This window comes from Amphiura filiformis, chromosome 5 (genome assembly GCF_039555335.1).
Source record: "Amphiura filiformis chromosome 5, Afil_fr2py, whole genome shotgun sequence".
In the NCBI taxonomy this organism is placed as follows: domain Eukaryota; kingdom Metazoa; phylum Echinodermata; class Ophiuroidea; order Amphilepidida; family Amphiuridae; genus Amphiura; species Amphiura filiformis.
In genome coordinates this window covers 26,169,201-26,193,330 of record NC_092632.1, presented here as the reverse complement: position 1 = coordinate 26,193,330, position 24,130 = coordinate 26,169,201, and the positions used below count along the sequence as shown (strand labels likewise).

General features: G+C 36.3%; 1 protein-coding gene across 1 annotated transcript; it reads left to right on the top strand.

The window, feature by feature from the left end:
* Positions 1-491: 491 nt before the first annotated feature.
* LOC140152873 (sulfotransferase 1C4-like) lies at positions 492-7,167 on the top strand. Its single transcript, XM_072175400.1, has 6 exons — positions 492-659; positions 1,131-1,249; positions 1,561-1,798; positions 3,124-3,218; positions 3,608-3,854; positions 7,018-7,167. Exons 3-6 carry the CDS (start codon positions 1,594-1,596, stop codon positions 7,122-7,124), a joined length of 654 nt encoding a protein of 217 aa, XP_072031501.1. The 5' UTR covers positions 492-659; positions 1,131-1,249; positions 1,561-1,593; the 3' UTR covers positions 7,125-7,167.
* Positions 7,168-24,130: the final 16,963 nt, after the last annotated feature.

Sequence of the window (24,130 nt, the reverse complement as noted above, 5' to 3'; positions counted from 1 at the left end):
ACCCAAGATAAATTACACCTAAATTGAGTGTCAATTCAGTATCATACCCGCATGGCGGGAAAAATCACATTTTAACCAAATGACTTTTATTTTGTAGCCAAGATTTAAGAGTATAATCTTGTGTAATTTCAATATCCTGACACGTAAGATCAAGATAACAGAGATGTGATTTTTGAATGACCTTCGTCAATAGGCATGTTCTTCCGGGATGAAGGTAAACGGGGATGTGCCACGAGTACCTTTTCAGCAATTTTGGTAGCCTATAGATATCGATGGATTGTTTAATTTGAGTGGAGACCAGTGCACGCAATTGGACGAATTTTGGGCCAAAGTGCCATTAAAGTTGGGTGCTTTTTCAGTGTTTTTTGTGAAAATTGGTATACTGATGGGTTGCAAAACAGCAAAAAGTCAGGTATAGAGAAAATAGCATATTCGCACATTAACCTTTAAATAGACAAATTTCATTTTTATTTACAGTACAAAGTATAGTTGAAAAGCGTGAGTTTCTACATGCTGGCTCCCCAAGTGGTGAGGTAGAAACCTACAAAATTGAAGGAATCGTTTTAACACGCCGAGGTTATCCACCATCTACAATCGAAGCAATGAAGACGTGGGAAGCTCGCGCAGATGATGTTTTGTCATATCATACCCAAAAACAGGTATTGGTAAAAATCGCTTGAAATGGGGACATGGCAATGGTCGACTACATGTAAAATGATTTCTTAATGTATTAATTAAATAGATGTAAGATTTTGAATATTGAGATTTTCCCTTTGGATAGGTTCTACAAGCCAAGTGTCAATGGCATGATGTTGAAGTGTTTTGCGTTTCGTAAAAATCTTAAGTTACGAAATCTTTCGTAAAAATAAAAAAATAGCGTCTTCTGGAATTAACGAACACCTTTGTCATACAAGAAGCTCCAAATTAGAAAGAAAAATATCAAGGAACCACTTTTATATGTGAAAAATCTAACAATAGCTCCCCAATCAATTTAAGGGGTGGATCACGATAATGGCATTAATGTAATATTCCAACGTTCCTTATCGTATAAAACATATATAAATGGCAATTGCGAAATGCATTTATGACTTTTAAAATAGGCTACAATTTTATATTTTGTGTAAATTCAGGTACTACGTGGTTACAAGAAATAGTATCAGCAATTTGCAACAATAGTGACTTCGAAAGGCTCAACAAATGTCACTCGGTGTTCCGCGTTCCATTCCTTGAAAGAACTTTATTCACAGAGGTATTATTATATTATTATTAAAACCTACAAGATCTATTAATATCTTTTTTTTAAATACCGCCCTACCGGTCTTGACTTTGGAACTTTAAGGGCAATATAAACTTTTTAGGCATTATTATTGAGAGTGTTCAACCCAACGGACTGAAGCCTTTATTCATCTATTGTGTCCGATTTGAGTGCTGACATATTTGAAAATGTTGCCGATCAACTTCAAGATTTATATAACCTCCTTGGTTCAATCTATACTTAACTCGTCTCACACACTAAAAAAAACCCAGATTAAATGCATGCATATATTTGTCTTTTTACAGAAGTACCCACCGACTTACGAACTTGTAAACCAGATGAAATCTCCTCGCACCATCAAGACTCACCTACCAGGCCACCTACTGCCCCCAGATGTCATGAATAAGAAATCTAGAATAGTATACGTAGCTAGGAACCCAAAAGATGTTACGGTTTCTGTGTACCACTTTCATCAAATGAATGCCGCCTTACCAAAGTATGTGTCATGGGATGATTTTTTCAACGATTTCATATCTGGAAATAGTAAGTTAACAGACGGAGAGCAAGACAGACAAACATACACCCATACAATATATAGAATGGAGGCACTCTTCTTGACTCGTTCGGAATTTCTTTTTTGAAAATGGTACAATGTTTCTGTCTAAAAGCAGCATATCGGCTTTTCTTAACTCAAACTTGTAGACTTGTAGTCTACGCTGCCAAAACTGCACATGCAGAACCCATGTTAAGGTGTTCAGATGTAACATATAGAAAACGTTATTCGTGTGTTCTAAGTGTTTTCATGATGTGCTCTTAGTGTGTGTTCTTAAAGTGTTCTTTGTGTATTCTAATAGCGTTCTACAAGAACACATCGATATTTATACGTTCTGGATGTGTTAATAAAAGACGGTATTCTCAAAACAGCTATAGACACGAGTCAACTTGGTCTTCACGTGTTCCCGGGGACGTGTTCCAGGGCACGTGTTCTTTTGATGTTCTGGCAAATCACTAGAGAACACACCACGAACGTGTTCTAAATGTATTACATTTTGTTACTAATGTGTTCTGCAGGTGACTGTACACCCATCACCTCCTAACTGCTCGTCCAAGATCATGATTAATAAAAGCTTCCATCCACGTCAGATGTTTGACCTTAGTCAAGTTATTCAACCATGTCCCCCATTTGAGCCATTTGATGTGATTCTATTTTACTGGTTTGCGTTAGCCTGATTTCTGTTAAAAATTCAGCTTAACGTAATTTCACCACTTTGGGCAATAACAAAGAGCAAATGAAATGAAAAATAGTCATCTGATCATTACAAGAGTATATAGTGAAAAGGTATGGGATATTAAAAGACACACGCGATTACATAATTATCCACCCCACCCCCACATTCTCCTTACAATGCACCACAGACTACCTTTGTCAAATATATATTTTGTGTAATTTATTATACCTGGTAAAACCGTGGGGATCCACAGTATTGAGTAAATTCTGCATTCTACAAATCCCAGTAAACGATATACGTACATTGACAGAAGAAACACAGACCTGTCCCTCTCTCTTTTTCATAGAATTACACTCCTGTAAGAAGAACGATCCATAAAAATATCATGGTGCAAGCGTTAATGCCATGTTAACACTAATTATCATCTCGGACTTTCCACGATTATATCATCCAACACTCATTGGGAAGCCGCAATGAAAAAGATCGCTAATTAAAACAGAAATGCAATTATCGGCCTAAACACACAGACACACTTTCAGTCTAAGTAAAAACACGTACCATTTTCCTGAGATGTATGAAAAAGTAACCTCGCAACTACTTGCAATACCATGATTGAATAATAGACTGTTACCATTGCAGCCATCTTTGGACAGTGGTGGGATCATTATCTTTACTACTGGAACAAACGCCACCTGCCTAATGTGTTGTTTATCAAATTTGAAGACATGAAACGGGTTAGTATGGTATTAATAATAGATTCAAGTATCAATCAATGAATATCTCATTAATGGTTCGGTCACCCACCTTTGCACATTATTTTTTGTGGGACCTGACAGCACATCAGACACATCAAATTGCACCCTGACAAATTATTGAAAATTTAAATTCATAATAAGCTTTGAATGAAAGAATGAATGACTGACTGACTGACTGACTGACTGACTGATTGACTGACTGACTGACTGACTGACTGACTGACTGACTGACTGAGTGAATGAATGAATGAATGAATGAATGAATGAATGAATGAATGAATGGATGAATCAAGGAATGAATGAATGAATGAATGAATGAATGAATGAATGAATGAATGAAACAAGCATAAATGATGACTTTTTTACAGGATCTGCGAGATGTCATAGAACAGGTGTCGGATTTCTTGGGATATTCCTTGACTAAGAATCAAATCGATGCGATATTTCATCATTGTTCCTTTGACAACATGAAATCCAACCCCATGGTCAATCCTGACTTCATGTTTAATTCAAGTTATAAACAAACACTTCGGGATGATCGCCCTACAACTGTTCCCGCTGAAGATATACAAGCGGAGGAAATATCAACTGCTAAATATAGCTTTATGCGAAAAGGTAGGAATATCTTCTATAGCCAAAATATTAAATTCTCGATCATGAGAGCCAACTTGGGAACGGACAGTTATTTGCGCCGAGCGTACTACGCAAAGACCGGCGCTTACGGCGCAAACACAGCTTTTGAGAATTGACCAATCACACGGTCGTTGCTAGGCAAGGTCAAGGTTCGGTCATGCAGGTCGCGCGATCGTGTTATTCTATGAAAAATACGCTGACGCAGAAGGTACATCCTCTCATGATCGAGAATTTATTATTTTAGCTATAGTTATGAACACGGGGTTATGAAGTATAGGCTATACCATTTTTCACCCTGACATGCAGTGACGTCAGTGCGTATTTCATTGGGCGCAGCTTCAAATCGCTAAAGTTAGCTGAAAGCGCTGGCGTACACACGCGCACGCTTAAGGACCCCGCATAGCTGCGTGGGCAAAACAGCTCAACGCCTTGACGTCACTGCCACATCAGGGTGAAAAATTATATATAATATAAAGGGTGTCTTTAAAAAACCTGTACCGGCAGAAAATTTAATTTTTGAGTATTTATTGCCACAACGAAACAGATCGGAATAGTGCATGTAATGTTGCGTGATAACCCAGCCACCACATACTTTTTTGGTACCCAATACCCAGTGCTTGATACATCAGGCACAGCTCATTGCCAGCTGTATTGAATCTGTGGGTAAGATTCAAAACTGTCATCGTAAAACTATTTTCAAGAACGAAGCAGCCCGTTTTTAAATTGAAAAAGTGTATGAAATCTGTCTTACTATTGCAAAAATTTTACAATCTTGTTTGGTTCAGGAATTATAATACAAAACAAAATATATTGCACGGTACAGTTCTTTCAGAGAGACCCTGTATTTTTAGGATTGAGCTGAGTAGTCGTTTACATAATACATACTGCAGTTACTGTCCGTTTTCCTATACACAATACACAGTGCTCTCACCATTGACGCGTGACCTCTACAAATGATGTATGTTGGAAGAATGGGCACTTGCCTAGTTAACATCACTGTGTGAAAAATAACCAGCCAATATTTAACTTATTTTCCAAACTTCTAGCAAATATATTTCTCTAACATGACCTAAAATTATAGCTAGGTTAGATGTTCAGAAATAGTTGCACTTTTGTAAAATATGAGTGAGGGCAAGGCATAGCTAGCCAACTCCCCGTGTTAATTGAATGGAGATTTGACCGAAAATATTGGTATCGGACCGCTCACTTCTGAAGGATGCCACAAAAAAACGGTACAAGCTACATTTAAACTATTCTCTGTGTTTTAGGAAGGATATGTAAACGACAGATAACACCAAAAATATGAAGAAATTATTTCCAAACCGTGTTAAGTCAACAATCATTATGTTGCTCATTTTCAAGAATGCTGGTTAACAAAAAGCAGGCCATTGTCTCATTTCGTGAACAAAGGTCCACTACCATTGTTTCCTTGCGTTTCCTTTATAATCGGTTACCCAACTGAAGCTGTATTATAGCAGCTCATTGCTATATCGCACATATAAAACAGACACATGTGCACAGCCAGAGAAGATCCGATTTAATCAGTTGAGCTGTTTCAATGAGTGTTATCTTGGTTTAATAGCTTTTAATGGGGTTTAAGTCCTGCAAAGGTCACGGACAACAGTTTGGGATATTTCGGAGGGAAGGGGTGACTAGTTTTTGAATTTTTTAGATTACCATTGGATATTCATATTCTGTATATTTATTTGCCTAATTCTTTTCAACAGTGATGTAAGTATTATTACCGGTATGACTTTTCTAGTTTTTTAACTGTAAGTAACAAACTCTTGATGAACACTGAATGATGTACGATGAATACTGTCCACCCTGGACGCGAATCATTTTTAAGTTTAAGCAACTGTATACGTGGTGTCCCGCACAACCCTATAAGGGTCAGAGTTAGGCACAACATCCCATTTGGTCCTATAGCGCTATCGGTGCCCCGATAGGTACCGATGACTCTTTCTATCGTACCCTGAACATTTGCACAGTGCTTTAGGGTTTTTATTAAAATGGAAAACGCTGTGCTTGATACTATTTATTACATCATCAGGGTATGATAGAAAGAGTCATCGGTATAACCGGGCACCGACAGTGCTATAGGACCGAATTTGTTGTGGTGCCTTAGGAATAGGGTTAGGGTTAGGAAACTTCTAGGTTTCTACTATTCAAATGTTAACTACGGAAAAAAAAAATATTGCACCCTGGACTGTCCAACAGTTTGATAATTACTTTATTTTTCTGTTTTTAGTGTCATAGGTTAGGGTTGGCGTTAGGATTAGAGTTGGCCCACAGCACGCTATTCTCAAGTTGCTTGCATTTGTTATTTACAACTCAGAACACCTAAACCATGAAACTCACCATTTCTACCAATAATACATCCGGAACAATTGAAACACTATAATATTTTTGAGACGTATGCCTATTATATTTGTAACAGAGTTAGGAGGCTTTCTGTTTTATATGTGCGGTATCGCAATGAGCTGGTATTATAGCTTCAGTTGGGTAACCGATTATAAAGGAAACGCAAGGAAACAATGGTATGTGGACCTTTGTTCACGAAATGAGACAATGGTCTGCTTTTTGTTAACCAGCATTCTTGAAAATGAGCAACATAATGATTGTTGACTTAACACGGTTTGGAAATAATTTCTTCATATTTTTTGGTGTTATCTGTCGTTTACATATCCTTCCTAAAATACCAAAGTACGAATATTTCCAAACATCTAAATTAGCTAAAAATTTAGGACATGTTACAAAACTATATTTTCTAGAATTTTAGAAGAATACTTTTAATATTGGCCGGTTATTTTTCACACAGCGACGTTAACTAGGCAATGTACTATTACCTATAACATACACTAAAACACCAAAGTACGAATATTTCCAAACATCTAAATTAGCTAAAAATTTAGGACATGTTACAAAACTATATTTTCTAGAATTTTAGAAGAATACTTTTAATATTGGCCGGTTATTTTTCACACAGCGACGTTAGCAGGCAAATCCCCATACTTCTAACGTACGCTATTTGTAGAGGTCACGCGTCAATGGTAAGAGCACTGTGTATTGTGTATAGGAAAACGGACAGTAACTGCAGTATGTCATTCACTCTGCAGCGTGATTTCTCTTATCATTTCTGCAGGGAAAGTTGGTGACTGGAAAAATCACTTCACTGTAGCTCAAAATGAAGTTATGGACGCACAGATTTTAGACAAACTTGCAGGAAGTGGTTTAACTTTCGAATTTTAACAACAAGTATTTTAATATTAAAAATGTAATAGGCACTCATCTTGTAATGTCTGAATGTTAAGTATATCTATATATATGACTCGAGTTGTGACGATACAAGGGGTAAACATTGATGGGTATTAAAAAGAAAACAAACAGCACATTATACATGTCCTAAGCAGTTAAGATTTTTGAAATCCCTTCTTCTGAAATATAATGTGATGATCAAATGAACAATGGTCAAATATGATAGTGACATAAAACTACATAAACATTCCATTTGAGGTGCACAACAGCATGGCTCTTTAAACAAAAGAGTGTATAATGGTGTACAGGTGGCTAAACCAGAAGCCAAAATGGACATTTATTTTATTATACCCATAACACTAACACTAATGTAGCCGACTTGGCCCTAAAATAATCCTACACGAATGCGAACGTCTGATTGGTTACTGCACCAATAACATCTTGTACATGGGTCATTCACCGCCGCCTGTAGCAATGCAATTTCCTGCCATCATAGATTATGCCATCGTCTTCAATACATTTACATACTGAGCAATTGTTACATAATCACTTCTAATCCTACAAAGAAATGTATGTTCTTTTTATATTAACTGTACTGTACAGGTATATTGATATAACATTCTATTCAATTTTCTAAAAAGTGGCACAAATGGGTTTTCATACATTTATGTTTAGTGAAGCAGATCTCTGAATTGCCGGAACAAAAATGAATAAAACAAACGGTATTTGAAAGCTAGGATTGCTTCCTTGACGTTGATGTAAGCATCATGTCACAACAGGATTTTCTAATTACCAAAGATGGCGCTTTCCACTCGCACAATTTTTTGAGACAGGCTGTAGAGTCGCATTTGCCGTGGGCCTTCTCTAATTTTTGGAAAGCGAAGAAAAGAAAGGAATTTGAAGCAGAAGGAAACCGGAGATTCTGGATAAAACCTGCAAGAGCAAGCATGAATCGGGATAAACCAAGTACCCAGGCAGTCCTTGGGCACGACCGGGTTTGAACCAGGGACTCATGGTACAAAGCGAGTAAACAACCGCTGCGTCAACTCGCTCTCCCTCGCTTATGCACATAAATTGTGATCAAGGTTCATCATTTAAGCTCTTTTTAAAAATGAATGCGGATATGTTTTTAATATTGTCACTCGTACATGACGATGTTTAGCACGTTTTTCATTCAAGAAAGAAGCAAGCTTTATCTATAAGGTAACAAAAAACCGTGACAATAACAAAATTATATTTCATTTTAAAGCCATATTATAACATTTCTTTAAAAATAGATTAGTATTTATTTTCCATAAAATGTTATATTTTACTGTCAGATATGTTCCCTTTTAATTTTGAGCCGAACAAGTGAGATAAAGCAAAGAAAATTGGAATTTACTAATAGCGCCAATGCATGTTACTCCGGCGGTTGTAATACAGTACGATCCTCTGGCGTGTGGGGGTGTGTGTGTGTGTGTGTGTCCCGCACGCCGTGTACGTAGGGCGATATAGGGGTGTGTTATGAACAACACATACGCGTTCGACTAATATTTCTATCGTAATAATAAAACGCCGGTTCCATCGGTTTATTCAAAATCACGGATTTTGACAAAACTACAGCACCTAGTCTTGATTTTTGCAGAGAATCTTTGTTTACTAAAGTACATTACAATCGTGTAAAAACCTGAATTAAATTTTTTTTGAGGGCGTTCTTCTTAGCAAATGTTATAATATGGCTTTAATATAGCTCTGAACTGAACTTATTTCAGAAATAAGACCAAAGGTTTGTACTTGCTTTTCATTATAGAAGGAATACAATTCTAAAAGCTTTTATCTGTAGTGCAAAAATTATATTTAATTTTGAGGGTACCTGCGTCGTGGGATGTTCCCTGAACTGGACTTAATTTCCAATAATATAAACCAAAACGTAAGTTTCTTGTATTTGCTTTTCATAAAAGCCTTTACTATGATCTGTATAGCATAAAATTTATATTTGATTTCTTAGCTACGTATGTTGTGAAATGTGCTCTAGAACACGTTATTCGTGTGTTCTTAGTGTTTTCATGATGTGCTCTTAATGTGTGTTCTTAATGCTCTGTATGCTAGCCATGCGCTTCAACGGAAAAGGTTCAAGTTTTGAAATATTTTCTCAAAATATCAAGAGCTATCTTAAGAACTACTCATTTTATTGCATTTTTCATGCTGATTCCACATATGCATATGGTCATGAAAATTCACATTTCTGAAATTTTTGACTTTTTAAATTTTTTTGAAACTTGTCGTCTGCAGTCGACACCCGCGTGAAGAGAGTTAAAGTGTTCTTTGTGTATTCTAATAGCGTTCTACAAGAACACGTCGATATTTATACGTTCTGGATGTGTTAATAAAAGACGATATTCTCAAAACAGCCATAGACACGAGTCAACATGGTCTTAACGTGTTCTCGGGGACGTGTTCTTTTGATGTTCTGGCAAATCACTAGAGAACACACATTTTGAACACCTAATGTGTTCTGCAGGTGACTGTACACCCATCACCTCCTAACTGCTCGTCCAAGATCATGATTAATAAAAGCTTCCGCCCACGTCAGATGTTTGACTTTAGTATCAAGTTATTCAACCATGTCCCCCATTTGAGCCATTTGATGTGATTCTATTTTACAGGTTTGCGTTAGCCTGATTTTCTGTTAAAAATTCAGCTTAACGTAATTTCACCACTTTTGGCAATAACAAAGAGCAAATGAAATGAAAAACAGTCATCTGATCATTACATAGTGAAAAGGTATGGGCTATTAAAAGACACACGCGATCGCATAGTATCCACCCCCACCCCACACTCTCCTTACAATGCACCACAGACTACCTTTGTCAAATATATTTTGTGTAACTTATTATGCCTTGTAAAATCGGTTGGCTTCGAATGAGAAGCGTTGAGAATATTCTTCAGATCGTGGGGGATCCACAGTATTGAGTAAATTCTGCATTCTACAAATCCCAGTAAGCGATATACGTACATTGACAGAAGAAACACAGACCTGCCCCCCCTCTCTCTCTCTCTCTCTTCTCATAGAATTACACTCCTGTAAGAAGAACGATCCATCAAAATATCATGGTGCAAGCGGTAATGCCATGTTAACACTAATTATCATCACGGACTTTCCACGATTATATCATCCAACAATTATTGGGAAGCCGCATATAAAAAGATCGCTAATTAAAACAGAAATGCAATTATAGGCTTTAACACACAGACACACTTTCAGTGTAAGTAAAAACACGTACCATTTTCCTGAGATGTATGAAAACGTAACCTCGCATCTACTTGCAATACCATGATTGAATAATAGACTGTTACCATTGCAGCCATCTTTGGACAGTGGTGGGATCATTATCTTTACTACTGGAACAAACGCCACCTGCCTAATGTGTTGTTTATCAAATTTGAAGATATGAAACGGGTTAGTATGGTATTAATAATAGATTCAAGTATGAAAAAGACAATCAATGAATATCTCATTAAGGGTTCGGTCACCCACCTTTGCACATTTTTTGTGGGACCTGACAGCACATCAGACACATCAAATGGTATTCTGAATACGAGGAATGGCCTTCTGATATTAAATAATTTTCATTTTTTGAAATTCACGATATAATACAAATTGTATGACAAATTATTGAAAATTGAAATTCATAATAAGCTTTCGTCAGATGTGTCTCTGTCTTCATCAGTCCTAAATTAAAATAAGAATGGATATGATAATGAATGAATGAATGGATGAATGAATGAATGAATGAATGAATGAATGAATGAATTAAACGAGCATAAATGGTGACTTTTTTACAGGATCTGCGAGATGTCATAGAACAGGTGTCGGATTTCTTGGGATATTCCTTGACTAAGAATCAATTCGATGCGATATTTCATCATTGTTCCTTTGACAACATGAAATCCAACCCCATGGTCAATCCTGACTTCATGTATAATTCAAGTTATAAACAAACACTTCGGGATGATCGCCCTACAACTGTTCCCGCTGAAGATATACAAGCGGAGGAAATATCAACTACTAAATATAGCTTTATGCGAAAAGGTAGGAATATCTTCTAGTTATGAACACGGGGTTATGAAGTATAGGCTATACCATTTTTCACCCTGACATGGCAGTGACGTCAGTGCGTATTTCATTGGCGCAGCTTCAAATCGCTAGAGGTAGCTCAAAGCTCTGGCGTCGTACACACGCACACGCTTAAGAACCCCACATAGCTGCGTGGGCAAAACAGCTGAATCAACGCCTATAGACGTCACTGCCACATCAGGGTGAAAAAATATATATATACAGAGGGTGTCTTTAGTTATCAGAACTTAAAAAATGCTGAAAAAGCTCAAAAAGTTCCGTCAACTAATCAACTTTGTTGGCATTACTTGATGTAAGTCGTTGCGTCAACTTTTTAAGTAATGCCAACTTCTGAATTCAAGTTCAGGGAACTTAGAAAAATAAACAAGGTTCAAAGAACCAATTAGTTGAGTTATTGTAACTCAACATGTAAGTTGATGTAACTCGTTCATATTAAGTTACTGGTACTTATTGTTTTGAGTTATTCCAATTTGGTGCTTTGTTACTTAATTCACGTAATTGGATCATTTTCTGCACAATTAGCAGTATTCAAATATTTATTTTTGTAATCAGTGCAAAATTTTGTATACTATAGCACACCTCTAGTTTCATTTTCTGAGTTGTAACAACTCATTAAAGTAAGTGCAAATGAGTGCGACCAACATTTTAAAGGGGCATTTCGTGATCCACAGCCTCATCCCCCACTTTTCTCAAAAAAAAGTTGAGATTTTTATATCACTGGAAACCTCTGGCTACATAATGTTTATGTACAAAATATTTCTTGCAGATTAATTCGTTTAGCAAAGATATCGTGAAAATTGAATTTCGTTCTGGTGCACCAGAACGAAATTACAACGTATTGTCTATGGAGCAGTGTAATACACATAATCATGCATAACTCGCAAACGCAATATCGGAATCAACTGAAATTTTGGGAATATGCTCTTTTCGTGGATATGTACTGAAAAATGTCATAAAAAGAGGATGCTAGGATCACGAAATACTCCTTTAATAGGGAGCCCGTTTAAGCAACTGTATACGTGGTGTCCCACACAACCCTATAAGGGTAAGAGTTAGGCGCCACATCTTATTTGGTCCTATAGCGCTGTCGGTGCCCCGATAGGTACCGATGGCTCTCTGTTATAGGACCGAATTTGTTGTGGTGCCTTAGGGATAGGGTTAGGGTTAGGAAACTTCTAGGTTTCTCCTAATCAAATGCTAACTACGGAAAAAATATTGCACCGTGGACTGTCCAACAGTTTGATATTTGTATACTTTATTATTCTGTTTTTAGTGTCATAGGTTAGGGTTGTGGTTAGTTAGAGTTGGCCCACATCCCGCTATTCTCATGTTGCTTGCATTTGTTATTTACAACTCAGAACACCTAAACCATGAAACTCACCATTCCTACCAACAACACATCCGGAACAAATTGAAACACTATAATATTTTTGAGACGTATGCCTATTATATTCATGATATTTGTTTTAAGGCTTTCTCTGAATGTGAAAACTCTATGAGCTGTCCAGAGCCCTAGCGTAACTATGAAACTATCACAGCGCAGTACAGTAATTTTGGGGAGAAATTTGCAGGGTTGTTTATCATGTTTATTGTTCATTCACTCTGCAGCGTGATTTCTCTTATCATTTCTGCAGGGAAAGTTGGTGACTGGAAAAATCACTTCACTCTAGCTCAAAATGAAGTTATGGACGCACTGATTTTAGACAAACTTGCAGGAAGTGGTTTAACTTTCGAATTTTAACAACAAGTATTTTAATATTAAAAATGTAATAGGCACTCACCTTGTAATGTTAGAATGTTAAGTATATCTATGTACAGCCTGTCTCAAAAAAATTGTGCAAGTGAAAAGCGCCCTCTTTGGCAATTAGAAAATACCGTTGTGACATGATGCTTAGATCAACGTCAAGGGCACAGTCTTAGCTCTCAAATACCGTTTGTTTTGTTCAATTTGCTTTTTTTAATCTCGAGATATGTTTAGTTAACAACGAAAGTTTAAAATCACAATTGTGCCACTTTTACTAGGGAATAGGGCTGTACATGTAAATCAATGATAGCTGATGTTGATGCGTCTAATGCACCCCCCTTCGGGGCTCGTGCATTACACGCATCAACACCAGCGTGCGTGTATTATTTTGTCTAATTTCATTAATTTGTCAAATTTCATGAACTTGTCAAAGTTCATTAACCTATTAAGTGTGCAATATTTGTTTGTCTTTTAACATGTCTTGAATGACAAAGAGAACAGTATTTACCATGATAAAATCATTGACATGTACATGCACATGTATTTAATTTTACAGCAGAATGTGAAATATTTATTTATCGTTTAATTGGTCGTAAGTGCAAAAAGAGAATCATTATACCTTTATCATGATAAAACACTAAAAAACAATGTGTATTGTTGTGTAATTGATGCTTTCTTTAGATTTCACGAAGGAACTCTTGATAAACTTGATGCTATCATTGATTTACATGTACAGCCCTATTCCCTAGTAAAAGTGGCACAATTGTGGTTTTACCCTTTCGTTGTTAAGTAAGCATATCTCGAGATTAAAACAAGCAAATTGAACAGACTAAACGGCATTGGAGAGCTAAGACTATGCCCTTGAGGTTGACATAAGCATTATGTCACAACGGTATTGCCACAGAGGGTGCTTTTCACTTGCACTTTTTTTTTTTTTAACAGGCTGTATGACTCGAGTTGTGACGATACAAGGGATAAACATTGATGGGTATTAAAAAGAAAACAAACATTACACATGTCCTAAGCAGTTACGATTTTTGAAACCCCTTCTGAAATATAATGTGATGATCAAATGAACAATGGTTAAGTAAGTCAAATGTGATAGTGACATAAAACTACATAAACATTCCATTTGAGGTGCACAACAGCATGGCTCTTTAAAAAGATTGTATAATTATGATGTACAGATGGCCAAACCAGAAGCCAAAATGGACACCTTTTTTTTATTGTACCCATACCACTAAAAAGGAAACGTAGCCGACCTGGCCCTAAAATAATCCTACACGAATGCGAGTGGATATTGGTTTACTGCACCAATAGCATCTTGTCGTTAAACTCGGGATACATGTATCAATGGGTGATCAAATGAAAGGGATGTGTAAGCCACTGCTGGAAACTTTCTCCCTTTTGTTTGATCAAGTGGGTTGTTGCTCACATTTCAAGACAAAAGACCCTATACTGTAGGCGCTTTGTTTGATATACAATTGGATCGGTTGAGCCCATATTTATTGGTCAAGCTATGAGTTTTACAATATTTTACAACTCATAGCGAGACCAATAAATATTGGGCGTAAAGCATCCAATCACATCACTCTTCGCCATACATACATTCTCCCAGCCACATTGTCCTAACATAATATGAAATTTAAAAAAAATATATATTAAATTTATTTTTGCAGAGGCGCCGGCGGGGTTCGAACCCACGCTGCACTAAGCAGTACTATACAGTATTGACATAACACCAGCGCCTTAGACCGCTCGTCCGTAGAGGCTTGATGGTGTCATGATGAAAATTTGAAAATATAATCGCAACTTCATTACTTCAACATACCACGTGACAAGCAAAGACAGAAAACGTACCATATTTTGGAATTTTATTTGTTTAAAAACATTAATGTGTATCAATAGCGCTCAATTGTTGATATTAACTGCTTGTTCTATATACAATAAATGAGCCTACGCACAATAGTTTTTTCATACATTATATCGATTTTGACTCGCACGTGCTCGCCGTATACTAAAAGTATGTCGGTGTGGCGTGACCTACCATTTTTCTTGTAGCTTCTTGTATACACGTCGATGTTTTCATCATTTATACAATAAATCCACATTCGACGCCTAATTTTATTTCAGGAAATAAAACATTAGATGACCATAAAAACGAAACAGTAATCATTGGTTGGGTCTAATGTCATTCTTACATGGAATTTTCAAGGTTTTTCAATTCTCGCTCAATTAAAAAAATATTTTGGCGTATATAAAATTGAAATAAAATTCTCTGCCTCATAAACGACATCAAATGTGCCACAATTGGGTATCACGAATCGTTATGTATGATGTGCAGTTAATATCCATATTTTCTTTTATACAGAGGATGCTTCAGTTTTGATAGGAAAAATATTTTCTTGAAAACCCTCTCACTCGGTTATTTCAAAACGGTAACCACGCTTCCCTAGAATGTGCAATAAATTAGCATTAAAATTTTTCTTATTCTAACAGCAAGCGTTTCTAAAATGCAGTATGGCGAAATGTTGTGTAGCATCCAATTTTATCATTATTATGTGTTGGATCCAATATTTTCACACACTTGGATCCATCAAAACATAATAATGAATAAACATGAAAAACTCGCCAGGCTATGGCCTTCTCAGCAGGGATGTCGGGAGCCAGCGCTAATTTCCTTATCATATTAGTTATAAAATCACTATCAATTTAATATTCTTATGATATATTATTTAATAAAGGTTCAATTATTAAAGTTAACGCTAGCTTTTTCTAATTTCATATTTCCATTTTACAACACAAATAAATGAGGCGAAGAAAAGAAAGGAATTTGAAGCAGAAGGAAACCGGAGATCCTGGAGAAAACCTGCGAGAGCAAGCATGAATCGGGATAAACCAAGTACCCAGGCAGTCCTTGTGCACGACCGGATTTGAACCAGGGACTCAGTGGTACAACGCGAGTAAACAACCGCTCATAGTGCAGTTATGTCCACGGCAAATTCACCATGACCTTTCCAGCCATAAACCTGTTTAGTGAAGATTAAACCGAGATATGCAGTACTAAACCATTATAGTAATCGATTGTCTAATGCAAATTTATTACCACGTGATGATATTAATCCAATGAGCGATCGAATTGTCCGCTACGGTCGACTAATCCAATCGATAATGACGCTATTGACATGTACGGGCGGAGCTCTGAGTTTTGGGGTATTTTTCAATGGTTTGCTGTCATTTACTCATCAAGGCGGTCCCCCGTTATTATAAGGACTATGCTAATGATTTAAAGATTGACATGTAGAGAATAAACCATACTTGAATGACAGAAAGTACTAAATTTGTACCTATTACGGTTTCGTGACACCCTTCTTCCAAATGACGGCCTGGTGAAGCAAAATGTGCATTGGAATAACACGGGAGTTTGGATATTTGGTAGGATTTCTTTCTCATACAAATGTATGGTCCCCGTTTTTAAAGCTTGTACCGGGTTGAAAGTTCAGATATTTTGAAAAGAATAAGTAATTGAAACATAGAGCAAGTACTAAAATCATAGCTTTTATATTTTCTGATATATGACGCTAAATAGCTCATCTCCTATATCTACAACACATCGCTACCAGTAGGGGTCAATTGCCTATTGTGAGTGCCCCTGTGTTGTGTGCATACATGTAGGCAACAATAACTGCATGATGTGCGTCAACTCGCTCTCCCTCGCTTATGCACATAAATCGTGACCAAGGTTCCTCATTTAAGGTGATATAATACCCTGATTTTCATTAGTACCCATCTTCTTTTTTGTTGTTGCAAATTTATGAAGTATATAAATATGTTCATCATCTCATGTCCTGAACTTATAAAATATCTCTACATACAAAGTGGTTTTAAACCATTTTAGAAAATCATTTCAGCCCTATATATTTTTTTGTTTACTGTATCCTGGTAACTGAGATGTGTGTTTCATAACAAACCATAATTTATTCTATTGAACATGTCCAAGTAGAATACATGAATAGAATACATTAAATCCTTTGTTATACTATCTATAGAAATGTACTCACTGATTATAACACTGAATAAATTAAATAGGCCTAATCTCTTCCACATAGACAATTTAATACTACACCATGTATGTATCTTCCATAATGTGTTGTTAGGAAAAGATTAAAAAAGGCTATAAGGTCATCAAAGGTCAGGTTATAGGTCAATTGGTTCAGGTCAAATTCAGGCATCAATTTTGGAATACATGTGATAGTCTGTGATATCATACATGTCATAATGAGGCATCAATTTTGATATTTTGTCTGTTACTGGATATATAATAGAAATGTGTGAGGTGGATATACTAAAATACCTTGGGATGTAAATGGTGAGTACAATTTAGATTGCCTAGTTGAGATGGATTGGGCAAATAAATATAAAATAGTTACCAAAATCACAAAAATGAAGCTTACAGAAAAATACCTAATATGGTGGTAAAGGAAAAAAAAAATACAATCTTTTTCAACATTGCTGTAGTGTGGTTGTGGTAACCTGTTACCTATGGCTTAATTAAGTTTCAGTGACATAGTGTCGCAAGTTCAAAATACAAAATATAGCTCGACATTGAAAATAGAAGCATTTTAACCGGTTCGTTTTTGATAGTTGTGGAGCACCAAGTTCATGAAGTCATAAAAGAAATCAGGGACCACTTATTCCCATTTTACATATCAACATTATTTCCCTAATGTGTTAGCAACACATATCCAAAATGTTAACGAAATCCGTTGATAGTAAGCTTTCCAAAATGAAGTGAATTTAAAACATCAGCGATGTACCACTTTTTGGCTTATACCATTAGAAGCATGTACGCGTCATTGATACTGATGCCACTAATTGAACGAGAAGATTTGCCCCTTCATTTTGCATACCACTTTGTCCAATTTCTTTTTCTCATTTCTTCAAAAAATGCAAAAAAATGCAAAAAAAATGCAATGGGTGTAGTACCCCCTTAAGGGATGGGGTATGGACGTTTGGACATTATTTTTTGTGGGACATGAGAGCACATCAGGCATATCGAATCGCATTCTGAATACGAAGAATGTCCTTCTGGTATCAAATAATTTTGACTTTTTGAAATTCGCGATATAATTAAGAAATAAAGGGTAATGCATTATCCTTTACACGCAAATAATGTGTCGAGGCAGTAAAACGTAAATAATGGGTGAGGCGCAGCCGAACCCATTATTTAAACGTTTTACTGCCGAGGACACATATTTGCGTGTAAAGGATAATGCGGCACCCTTTATTTCTATTCTATTACCAGAAAATAGTGCGATTTAAAGAGAATTTAAGGAGAAAATATCATTTTTTGGCACAAATATTTTAAGTTGTTTACTTCAAGGTGGAGCGCGTACGCGTAAGTGACAGCAGTATCGCGGAAATATTGCACGCGTAACCAAGCGTAATGCTGTGCGTAGAATGTGTTACGGCGCTCGACCCATTATTGCAGAATAATGGGCTCTCACGTGACTCGTTTCAACAAATCACAGTGCGCGATTTTGAATAATGGGTCGTGGAGGTAATAGAATACGCATTTTATGGCAAATGATTAAAAAATGATATTTTTGATATTTAACAGTCCTCGAAGTAAACTTTATCAATTTAATGATAATTATGTACTTTAAGTATATGTAACTGGGAAGAAAAGCCGACGATCAATTGAAAATTTTGACCTCTCGTATTGAAAATATGGAAGTTTTTCCCAAAAACACCAACAAAATTACTTCGAGGACTGTTAAATATCACAATTAAATATCAAATTTTAATAATTTGTCATAAAATTTGTATTATATCGCGAATTTCAAAAAATAGAAATTATTTGATATCAGAAGGACATTCCTCGTATTAAGAATGCAATTCGATAGGTCAGTCGTACCATCAGCTCCCACAAAAAATACGTGAAAACGTCGCTAAACGTTAATATCACATTCCTTAAGGGCTGGGGTATGAACGTTTGGACAGTATTTATTTTGGGACATTAGAGCACATCAGACATATCGAATTGCATTCTGAATACGAAGAATGTCCTTCTGATATGAAATAATTTTGATTTTTGAAATTCGCAATTTAATACACATTTTATGGCAAATCATTAAAATTGATATTTTTGATATTTAACAGTACTCGAAGTAAACTTTACAAATCTGATGATTTATACTTAAAGTGTATGTAGGTGGAATGAAAAGCCGACGATCAATTGAAAATTTTGACCTTTCGTATTGGAGATATGGATTCTTCAATATGAAAGGTCAAAATTTTCAATTGACCGTCGGCTTTTCCTCCCACTACATACACTTTAAGAATATATCATTAGATTTATATAATTTACTTCGAGGACTGTTATATATCAAAATTTGAAAAATATTAAATTTTTATAATTTGTCATAAAATTTGTATTATATTTTGATTTTCAAAAAATGATTATTTGATATCAGAAAGACATGCTTCGTATTCAGAATGCAATTCGATAGGTCTGAGGTGCTCTCATGTCCCTCAAAAAATACTGTCGAAACGCAATAAACGCTCATTCTAGATCCCTTAAGCTTTTTAAAAATGAATGCGGATATGTTTTTAAAATTGTCACTCGTACATGACGATGTTTAGCACGTTTTTCATTATCTATAAGGTAACAAAAAACTGTGACAATAACAAAATTATATTTCATTTTAATATAGCTCTGAACTGAGCTTATTTCAGACAATATAAGGCCAAAGGTTTGTACTTGCTTTTCATTATAGAAGGAATAAAATTATAAAAGCTTTTATCTGTAGTGCAACAATTATATTTAATTTTGAGTCTACCTGCGTCGTGAGATGTTCCCTGAACTGGACTTAATTTCCAATAATATAAGCCAAAACGTAAGTTTCTCGTACTTGTTTTTCATAAAAGCTTTTACTATATGTATATAGTGTAACAATAATAAAATTTATATTTAATTTTGAGGCTACCTGCGTCGTGAGATGTTCCCTGAACTGGACTTAATTTCCAATAATTTAAGCCAAAACGTAAGTTTCTTGTACTTGCTTTTCATAAAAGCATTTACTATGATCTGTATAGCGTAACAATAATAAAATTAATATTTGATTTCTTAGCTACGTATGTTGTGAAATGTGCTCTGAACTGTAATTAATTTCAGATAAATATAAAGCAAAATATTAATTCTCTCCTTTTTACGAGACTTGCCACTATGTATTATCCTTGACTTGATGAATTCTAAAAGCATATAACGAATGACGTAGCCCTATGCTGACAATGCTTCATTCTCTCTTCATGCTCTTCCTCTCTTCAGTTTAAGTGATTATGTGTCACTCCCACTAATGGTCACTCTTATATTCCTTTCTCTCTGTCTGTTGACGGACATAATTACAAAACAAATTACAAATTACGAAAGTAATTCCCTTCGTCTCTGTTGAGTGTTTTGCCCCCCCCCCCAAGACGGCGAAGAGTTTATTGCAAATGATGTCATCTCTTTGTTTACAAATACCCCTATAGCAACTCGCTCGAAGTTATCAAGCAAGGGTTAATCAAAGATGAAACCATGGATGAGAGAACAAATCTAACCATCGAAGACATTACGGAAGTTTTAGAATTTTCTCTCACCACTACCTATTTCTCTTTCCGCGGACAAATGTTCCAACAAACATTTCGTACCGCGATGGGGTCCCGCGTCAGCCATATCAGCCAACATATACATGGAATGGCTGGAGCAAGAAGCCTTAGTAAGAGCTCCAAAAATAAACCTTACTATTTATCACACCATTTCAGTGTTAAATAGTTTTCTGTACAGGTGGTCTTCCTACATTTGAATGCAAAGGCGGAACAACATGAGATTACTGTGCAGCAAAATTGTCTATTTTATTCAAGTGTGTGATTATATTGTAACATTTCCGTCGTTGAATATTGTTTTCAAAATGTTGTTTTTGATAACATATTGCAAATTCGGACCCCACTCCCATGTGTAATCATTTTGCTATTCAATTAATACATAAAAAAAATTAATGATATTTTTTCTATAGAGTTCCTATCCTTTTCTGTATAGTGGTCAATGCATGAGAATTTGGTCACGCTTGCTGGTCTTGGTATGTCGTGCCCATGGGACACGTGCGTATTTATAAACCCATAGTCGAAGCATACTGTCCATGGAGAAATGTGCCCGATAGAAGGACAAACAAGAAATGTCTTTAAAAAAGACAACGCAGTGATTAAAGGAAACATGATGGATTTGCCTCGGTTCCGGAGCCACTGATTTAAAAGTAACAGGTTTTAAAGGCCCATTCGGCAATTTGCTCATTTGGACGATCGTATCGTGAGTCATCAAAATTCAGATTTTGGTACCTTTGCATTGTCATAGATGTGCTAACATAGTAATTCAGCTGAAAACTATGTATTTAAGACAAAATTTACTTTCGCTGGAATCACTGAAAGCACTTAACTTAGAGAAGTATAGAATAAATAATCTTTGAATGAAAACATGTCACATCTGAGACGAATAGTTATATTCGTCTCCGTTTAATGATTTTGTCACTGCAGGTTTGTCTTCAATGTTGTTAATGTTGTTAATTAATATTAATTGAAAGGTCAGCACAGCATTAACACTCAATGCCTAACAAAACTGAGATTTTGTATGAATTGAGTTACATGTAGATGCTGTAGGCCTATTTGACTTCACTTTAGTATATTCATATAAAGACAAGTAATTGAAATAACCAAGGGCGGCGGAACCGGGGGGGCAGGGGGGCCAGGGGCCCCCCCCCTTTTTTGACTGGGGGACCTGCCCCCCCACTTTTTAACCCATAATGTGCTGTGTGTAACATGTCTGGGTGAACATAAATAATCAAATCTCTATTCTAGACCTTAAACATGTTTAAAGGCATACATTGGAATAACAGATGTGGAAATAGGAGTATAAACTGACCAGTAGATACAAGTTGTAGTCCTACTGTATATGGCATATAGGATGGCCTAGGGGAAAGTTAACCCATATTTGCAAGACTAACCTTGCCTTCAAGGCGAAACAAAGCTATTCATTTTACCCTCTGGCCAAGGGCTGGCCTGTTATCAGATCTTACCCAGGGAAAGATGACATTCCAATGTATGCCTTTAAAGAAAGTGTAAAAATTATGCACAAAATGGCTTCAATTGGACCTTCATTTTGCAAAATTTTCCAACTCCCCTGTATTAGGACACCCAACACTAAAAGCAATAATTTATACAATTATAGTGAAAACTTATCCACGAATGGCTTCAATTTGGGCCTTCATTTAACCCATTTTCGGAATTTTCAAACTAAAATTGTACACAATAATAGTGCCAGAATGGTCCACCAAATGGCTTAAATTGGGCCTTCATTTTGCAAAAGTTTCTCACTTCTGAGGGGGGCACATCCCCCCTCAGACACCCCCCTGTGTCGCGCAAGCGCGACGCGATGGCCGCTTCGCGGCCATTATTTTAATTTTTTACATCACCCTGACTGGCCCCCCCCACTTTCAACATCGTTCCGCCGCCCCTGGAAATAACAGGTTGCTGGAATTGAATTTGTAACAATGTGTGATATCTGGTTTAGGGCCCAAGCCGGCAAATTTGTAATTGAGCAAGGCAAAAATATGGTGTAGGGGCCAACAAAAATAACATTTAAGAAAATGGATACTACAAATCATCAGAACTCTACTAGAACCAAGCATATTGAAGTATGGCGGTTGCCCGGTAGGGGTCACTCCCATTGTGGCATGTACACCATCCGCAATAATAAAAACGCGTAAAACGGGTACTTTTTTGTGGGTAGGCGCGATACGCGCGTTTCGTGTTTAGGGTGTAATAAACATGAAAAATTGGGGGAAAAGGTAGCAAAATTGCAATTGCTAATACGCGGAAATGAAATTTAGGGTATGAAATTTGATACAAGGAATAAAATCCCTGTTTAGGGTGTGAAACAGGCGCGTGTTACCTGTTTAGGGTGTCGTTTTTGCCAAGGGTTAAATCCTTGTTTAGGGTGCTTTCAAAAGTTGATTATCGCGGATGGTGTACAGGCGACAATAGGAGTGCCCCCCCCCCCTCCGGGAATGAATTGTGAAAAATGCTTCCTTTGTTCTGCATGATCAGATTGTGTCACATATTTAATACGTAACTTCTGGAATTTCACAGACTTTGTATTGGGTTCAAAGGGTTGCTTTTAAATCAGTAGGCCTATACACATAACTTAACGGGAATCACAAGAATGTGGTTTTTAGTTTTCTTTAAAACAGCATTTTTGGAGTTATGATACTTTTTTTACACTGCGTAGCCATAATCAAGGTAAATATTCTGCATTAGAGTGGGGGGAGGGGCGCTTTTCACTAATCTCGTCGTAACATTGTAAGCCGCAAAATCCATCTCCCATTTTAAAGTGTTTTCCCGCGATTAAAGCACTCCCCTACATTACGTTTGGGAATTGGAAAGAACCTTCTGATAAATCATGCATGACTCAATTACAAATCTCTACATCCCTTTCTTCTTGTCTATTGATATTTTGAATAGTGTTTATCTTTCCCTAATAGATAGCGCCCTGATCGATTCTTCCTGCATATCAATATGCTTCGTTTACATTACATTACAGAGATCGGACACTAATCCCTACCATAACAAACCATGTATAGACTCTACATGCAAATACAGGTGATATAACAGGTCTATATTACAGGATTAGATTAGTAAACTATGATCTATTTGCAAGTATTATATTGATTGAGCAGGAAAGATTTGATACTATTTTTTTGTATAGTAGTCTAGTTGCCGGCGTGCGTTATTTCTTTCTGCAACCATAATGGGCCACAATGCGATAACACATAGTACATACATGTAATTAATAGGCCTATGAGGCTAGATATAACACGAGTTTATTACCATTATTATTTCCTCTTACTTAAAGGAAGTGTCCGGTAATCACAACATTAAGCCTTATATGTTAGAAAAATAATTATCAAGCACGAATCACATGGTTTTATTTCAATCAAACTCATATTAACCATAAAAACGAATAAAAACAGCCGTCTCTCAACACGCGATATTCAAAATTCCCGCGCCGAAATGTCCTAGAGCAGTGACGTCATGGTTATTTGTTCT